Source organism: Ptychodera flava, chromosome 4 (assembly GCF_041260155.1).
Source record: "Ptychodera flava strain L36383 chromosome 4, AS_Pfla_20210202, whole genome shotgun sequence".
Lineage (NCBI taxonomy): Eukaryota > Metazoa > Hemichordata > Enteropneusta > Ptychoderidae > Ptychodera > Ptychodera flava.
In genome coordinates, this window is record NC_091931.1 from 11,405,856 (window position 1) to 11,413,778 (window position 7,923).

A 7,923-nucleotide genomic window follows, 5' to 3' on the forward strand; every position below is an offset into this window, starting at 1 on the left:
TTATCGTCAAAATGCCTGCAAACTTTTACACATTTTAAATCTCATGAAAAGACACATATTTGGGTGAAAAGCAGAACTTATCAAATGTAAATAATCAATCATTTTGTCCAGCTATGTGAATGTTTTGTTCAGTTTATTCATCAGTACTGTAGAATGGTGCCTGAGTGTTGCATTTGGTTTCTGATGACAGTCATAGTCATAGTGTCCAAAATCATTCTCACTGACCAGATTCTCCTTTCTTGTATGTTCTGTGTTTTCTCTGTCTTCTGCTGTGAGCTGTTTATACAGTGGAATTTGATCGAGTGTCCGTTTTGCCTTGCAGCATTTATCTAATTGTCTCAAAACGGACGAACTACGAGCAGACCTACGAGCTCGTACGAGCGAAGTACGAGTGACGTAATGTGCCATACTTTCAAAGGACGAGTGACGTAATGCATGTCCCAAAATCGACAAAGTGAGCGTCAAGCTGAGCGTGGAAAAACAAAAACAGCGTCGAACTGAGCGTTGAAAAAAAAAGACAAAATAGGATTCGAAATGAACGTAGAAACATGCCAAACAGAATGTCAAAGTGGGGTTCTGAGTACGGGTGCTAAAATATAGCAAATATGCGAAATAAACAAGTAATGACTTGACTGATTTCAGCTTGAATATAGCAAGTACAGGAACGAGTTCAAAACGTCTTTCACGTGGGTAGGCCCAACTACTGACTTTGCAGCAATAACACTGTTGACAAAATCTCAACAACAATAAATTGTGGGTTCATCATAATTGGTATTGCATGCATTAGTGAATTTTCAAAAATGACATTCATAATTGCATATATTTCAACTTGGGTAGCAAGAAAACCGACGTCTGAGTGACTGGCATTGGGCGTTCGTTCGTGTGCAAACATCGCGTGCAAGCACAGGGAACTTAGTAATCTTGTTGTTGTTGTTGTTGTTGTTGTTGGGCGTTCGTTCGTGTGCAAACATCGCGTGCAAGCACAGGGAACTTAGTTATCTTGTTGTTGTTGTTGTTGTTGTTGTTGTTGATGATGATGATGATGATGATGATGATGATGATGACGATAATAAAAAGTATTAAAAAACAATGTGTCATTCCTTGCTGTTGTTTGTCGATGTTGTAGATAATTGTAAAAGAAAACCGTAATCGTGACCAAAAAACGACGTAGGTCGCCCAACGTCACTCCTGTCCTACTATACAACCAAGGGTGGAATCGAGATGCCCCTGATCAAGGCTCATCAGCCACCTTCAAGGCCCAGAAAAACACCCCATTTACGAGCGATCGATTGAAATCTGCTATCATAGGCACTGAAATTTATCTCACTGACCTAATTTGGGCTTCACTTGAACTACCGACCTGCAAACGAGTAGAAAAACGGCGATTTCCAAGTCGTACCCGGTCAAAATCGATCACATTTGAACTTCCCGGTCGATGGTGATGGGCCGTCGTCACTGGGGCATTTAAATTGACCAATTGGGGGCCCTGTAAAGGCTGCTTCGGCCAGCTCTCATTACTAATACATGAGGAGGCTTGTCCCAACGCAAAATTTCACTACAGTTTAAACTTCGCCGTCTCAACTTCATTCAATTTCCATTCTTGTAAAATAATACTTATATGGATACCAATGATAAATCGACCCGTCTTTTACTGTAAACTATCACCTGGAATACTCATTCACAACGACAATGTACACTCGCTCAAGTACGAGCCCGGATGTTGTTTACGCTTGTAACGGGGGAAATTTAAATACCCAGAAGTGTACGCTCTAACTATCGACAGTATATCCTGACGTAAGATGGCAGATTTCCTGACAAAGAGTTGGTAAGTATCCGTTTATCTGCATGACTATGAAGGTTTTTCTACTTTTTCGCGTACTTTTGAACGTTACACGTACGCGTACGAGCAGGGAGCATTGAAACATAAACAATCGGCTGGTAAACATTGTCGGCCTGAAGTGAAGACATACCGGAAAAGTTTCCTTCGGTGAAACGTACATGTTCTATATCATTGTATACGAAATTTCACCTCTGAGAAATGCAATATATCTTTCGGTCAGTATGACAGAAGAGCCGTTACCTTGTTCATGATTTAATTAAGAGTTCATTGTTATTGACTTGTACACTTGTATTTGTTTCAGGTTGCTATGCAATTATCATGTGTCACCTGGTGCCACAACGCGCCTTGTTGACATTCTCAGTCACTTGCAGCAATCCTTAGGAAATACCCACAACATCCAGTACAAGGACAAAACTGTGAGCTGTTTCATACGAGATCTGTGGGGTGAGCACATTACAGTAAACAGAAAAGTAATTTCAGGCACATATCCCCTTCGCCAACGAACCACACTCTACACTAATTTAAGTATAAAGGACACTACTCAGCCATCTGAAAGTGATGGAATGTCATGGGAAACCCTGAAATCCTTCTGTCCATCAGGCTGGAGTCCACCTCATTTGAACAGTGATGGCATTTTAGTATGGGTAAAAATATCTACCACAACAAACACAGTGAATGGTTGCCGTATTGTAACAGAAGTTCAGATGAAGAGAGAAGAAAGTGGTCTCACTGTTGCAGTCAAGTATGGGAGTCGCACTGTAAATCTTGAGGACATAGGCTTCAAAGTTTCAGAATTTTTCTGTCACAATGGTTCAAGCGTTCATCAGATAAATGCTTTAATGGATATGATATCAAATACATCATTTTGCTCTGGGTTTGAGTGGACCAGATCCACAGTTACCAGTCAAGGCCACAGTGAGAAATGGAAAATATCAGACAGAGAAATTACCAAAATGAGAAGCAACAGCTGTGAACTTTTCTGCCGCTTGTCAACATGCTGTTCAAAATGCCTACTGTTAAAGAGAAAAATGAATGCAAGGGTATGTGCAAGTGATGAAGATAATAACAGCAGACATAAGAAATTAAAAATGATGGACAAAGCTGAGGTTATAGAGCTGTTGAAAAAAGAACAAAAACTGCGAAGAAATGCAGAATTAAGAGAAAAGGGCTTAAGGAGAAAGCTGCAGGAGGAAATGTTGGAATTTGATAGCAATGATGATAGAGACTTCACAGAAATGTTTCAACTGATTGATGAGAAGCAACTGGGTGACGATATGAAAATTTTGTTTCAACAACAGAAAGACATTTTAAGACAGAAAAACGCGAAGGAATATAGATGGCATCCACGGTAAGTTGTTGCATATACATTGTCACGCACAAAAAAGACAATATGACATAATGTATATTTGTAGTACCATATTGAAAACTCTATTATCATTGTCGAACTCTACAATACATGTGGTGCACAATATACAATACTGTATACCATTTCCCTTGTCCACCTACAACACAAGATGTCAAAATGACTGGTTCAAATTACTGCTGAAATGACCAAACTCTGTATTTTATTATTTCAGATTTATTTTGCCTCAATTATGTAATGCCCTTATCTTTGTTTTCATGTAGTTGGTTGTGTGCATCCACAAACTTTAACCTGAAAATCACTTAATGTAATGTGAAGGGTTTCAGATAAAAAAAAAGTTGGGACAACCGCATGCATTCCAGTGTTTATGTTGATATAATGAAATATTATGTATTGGTAAATTCAAGTACATTACCAGAAACTCGGGCCTGAAAGGGTTTTAAAACCCTTTCTCAGATCACATGAGTACAACACATAAGTTGATAAGTGTAACATAAATATCCTGTTTAAAAATGATACATTTCATAAAAACTGCCGGTGCCCAACAATGTGGAGTTTGTGAAAAATGTTAGAAGCTGCATAATAGAGTCAAAAAAGCTCTGTGGAAATACATACAATTCAATTGTTTAAAATTTATATCACTATGTTTTCATGTCCTAATTGAATTAATCTCTTATCTTCTGAAAGGGACAAAGTCAATCATTTTTTGGCATTATTTCAGCTATTTTAAATACTTTTCAAATGTTCACTGAAATATGCTTAGTCTCTGGATGACACAGCTCAACTAACACCTGTATAAATAAATACGCATAAGATCCACCATTAAATTTATGGTATGTACCAAAATTTCCAATACAGTTACAGTTGTGTACAGGATAAAAGTCAAATAATTGTAACATACAATGTACATGTATGGTGATTGAGCATATTTCAGTGAGCACAGCAGCATAAATGATCAATGAAAAGAAACTAAAATAGCTGAAATATTGTCAATAATAAGTGACTTTGATCTTTTACCATTTCAGCATAATCCAGCTATGCCTAAGTATTTATGCCAGATCCCCACAAGTGTACGATGAACTTGCAAAAGTTCTGATTTTGCCAAGCAAGAGAACTATCCGGTACAATAAAAACAAGAACCCACAAGAACCAGGTGAGACATGCATGTACCTAAAACATTATCTCTGCTGAAGTTGAGAGCTCACCCATAAGGACACACAACTTACATTGATTTGGGGCATAACTTCATACCCTGATATAACTGCTTTGATATACTATTGAATATGACAGAATAATGTACTGCCTTTGAAAGCTAACTTGGACAATATATGCATTTTCAGAAAGTAGTTTCACTGTTGATATCCCCAAATGAACTATCAGTAAAGAAAACTTTAGGCCCAATCAGCATTATTTTTTCCATGATACATGTGCATGATTTTTGCATTTGGATCCATATGTCACCTCTTGGCAATGCATACATGTACTTTCTATGAAGTAAGGGATATGGCACATGTTTAGTCTTTGAATTCAAATTTAAGTGCAATTACAATCAGAGGTTTATAATGTGTGCCCATTCGTAAGCTTATAATGTAAGTTTGAAGGTAAAATCATCAAAATAATGAAATGGTGGCTTATTGGGCTTTTAAAGGGATATAGTCGTCGGAACTGCGCTCAAAGGTCGTATGGGACCCATACGACCCATGGCAACAACGTATCCAAGGCACTATGGTGATTGATGACAGTTAAAAAATGTCTGTCATAATCTATCATCGTACAATTTAAATGTTGCAGCTATGATGATGAGGTGCATCTAGATATCGTGCAAGAAATACATTGTTTGTAAACAAGAAACTCGCACAGGCGCAGTTCCGACGACTATATCCCTTTAAGTGATTTCTGTACATTGTATAATCCATATTTTACCTGAAATTTTACACAGATTTAATAAACATGCCTGTGTGCCTTTGTTTCATAATGGCATTTGACACCAAAATTTATACATGTAAGTGTTTGTTGCTGATACCATAACTCTCTGACGTCATTTCACTGAACATATGCATTTCTACTGTCTAAGTTATAACATGTTAAGCTTGACACACAAACAATACAGAAAAAGTACATTTACAAACTGGGAATTTGTTAATTCTTAACTGATGCATTAAAATACCTCTACAGCGTTACACACACTCAAACATGTATGTAGATCATAAAGAAAATATCCATCTAAAAAGCATTGCTGTTTTGATATCAGGTTGGAACTATGAATCTGTCAAAGGTTTGCTGGATGCTGCCAACAAGAAAGGTCTGAAGGAAGTAGATCGTTGGGGAGGACTATGCTTTGATGAAATGGCAATTCAGGTATTCTTTTTTGATTTCAATCTTAAATTTCCATGTGCATTTAGCAGTACAATATACACTTAAAGGGGAAGGTTACCCAGCGATTGTGTGTTCATGAATAAAAAATCTATGAAAAAATGGTGCGAAATCTGTCTTTGTTATCAACTTTCACTTACCGATAGTGCGATGGCACCCATTTGGAAACCATATAGGTTATGGGTAGAAGTGATGTAAGGGCCTAGGACTGGACTGACACTTGTAGGGAAGCCCTACAAGTGTCAGTGCAGTCCTAGGCTCTTACCTCACTTCCACCTATAATTAAAGGTTTTCAAATGCGTGCCACCGCACGATCAGTAAGTGAAAATTAAATAACAAAAACAGATTTCACACCATTTTTTCATAGATTTCTTATTGCTAAACACATAATTGCTGGGTAACCTTCCCCTTTAAAGACGCCCATTGGCTATAAAAAGAGGATTACAGATAATGTGAATACTGTCAATAGGACCTTGTACAAACTAATATGGTTATGAGCCGTATGTTTACCAAACAACATAAATGATACTGTGTTGACTGGTTGATTCACTTTGAATTCACACACTCTTTCAGGAGGATTTGCAGCTTTTAAAGTGTGGCGGAAAATCTAAGCTGGTTGGCATTGTTTCATTGGGAAACTCATTCACAGATATGCAAAGATTGATGAAAGGTAAATATCCTAATCAAAATTGTCCTGGACCAGTGTTTTTTTTTAATTTCTAACTTTTTTATACATTTGAAGCTAGCTCACTGACAGCTTAGTAATCATAAAAATGTTACAGAGCTCAAAAAGTATTAATGGCTGAGTACAATAAGCTTGAAACACTGTCTCTTACCTTTTGACATATTCTAATTTCTGCCAGTCTGACCCTGATACACATCTTTCCTCAATGTATATGTATAGGAAATTGCACTACGCCTCTGTTATTACAGATACTGTAGTTGCAATGTTGAAATAGAGATTCTGTACCTCCACTCTGGAAATACAGATACTGTACTTGCACTCTGGAAATACAGATACTGTACTTGCACTCTGGAAATACAGATACTGTACTGGCACTCTGGAAATACAGATACTGTACTTGCATTCTGGAATTACAGATACTGCACTTGCATTCTGGAAATACAGATAGTGTACTTGCATTCTGGAAATACAGATACTGTACTTGTACTCTGGAATTACAGATACTGTACTTGCATTCTGGAAATACAGATAGTGCACTTGCATTCTGGAAATACTGATACTGTACTTGTACTCTGGAAATACAGATACTGTACTTGTACTCTGGAAATACAGATACTGTACTTGCACTCTGGAAATACAGATACTGTACTTGCATTCTGGAAATACAGATACTGTACTTTCTCTGTGGAATTACAGATACTGTACTTGCACTCTGGAAATACAGATACTGCACTTGCATTCTGGAAATACAGATAGTGCACTTGCATTCTGGAAATACAGATACTGTACTTGTACTCTGGAAATACAGATACTGTACTTGCACTCTGGAAATACAGATAGTGCACTTGCATTCTGGAAATACAGATACTGTACTTTCTCTGTGGAATTACAGATACTGTACTTGCACTCTGGAAATACAGATACTGTACTTGCACTCTGGAAATACAGATAGTGCACTTGCATTCTGGAAATACAGATACTGTACTTTCTCTGTGGAATTACAGATACTGTACTTGCACTCTGGAATACAGATACTGCACTTGCATTCTGGAAATACAGATAGTGCACTTGCACTCTGGAAATACAGATAGTGCACTTGCATTCTGGAAATACAGATACTGTACTTGTACTCTGGAAATACAGATACTGTACTTTCTCTCTGGAAATACAGATACTGTACTTGCAATCTGGAAATACAGATACTGTACTTGCATTCTGGAAATACAGATACTGTACTTTCTCTCTGGAAATACAGATATTGTATTTGTACTCTGGAAATACAGATACTGTCTAAATTTTTTCATTTATAAAAACTGAAGTACTTAATAGTTGTGCTAGTAATTGTCTGGCAGTGACATGTAACCTTTATAGAGGTAAGCATGTCAAATACTTTACTTATACTATCTTATGGGTACATATAGCTATTGTTGAGATGAATCATTCTTGGAAATCACTAACTGACCAAGGATGTTCATAAAAAAGTCTCAAGCAAGGTAAGGCAAGGGTTACTCAATATGTTAAAATTCTGATTTTTATAATTCTTTCGACATTTTGTTTTGCCCTGGCCCCTTACACAGTATGTGACAATGCTGGTTTGCTATCAGACATGCTAACAGGAACTAATTGGGCAAAGTGACTGTTGACCTGGTTGTAGCAGCCAAA

The 7,923-nt window shown here is 37.3% G+C and overlaps 1 protein-coding gene across 1 annotated transcript in view; it reads left to right on the forward strand.

Moving 5' to 3' along the window:
• The first annotated feature begins 1,084 nt into the window (after positions 1-1,084).
• Positions 1,085-7,923, forward strand: part of LOC139130887 (uncharacterized) — a 34,427-nt gene continuing 27,588 nt past the window's right edge. The window contains exons 1-5 of the mRNA XM_070696696.1: positions 1,085-1,825; positions 2,142-3,188; positions 4,229-4,356; positions 5,455-5,561; positions 6,150-6,246. Of these exons, the coding sequence (XP_070552797.1) occupies positions 1,800-1,825; positions 2,142-3,188; positions 4,229-4,356; positions 5,455-5,561; positions 6,150-6,246 (1,405 nt within the window). The 5' untranslated portion in view covers positions 1,085-1,799. The remainder of the gene's footprint in view (positions 1,826-2,141; positions 3,189-4,228; positions 4,357-5,454; positions 5,562-6,149; positions 6,247-7,923) is intronic.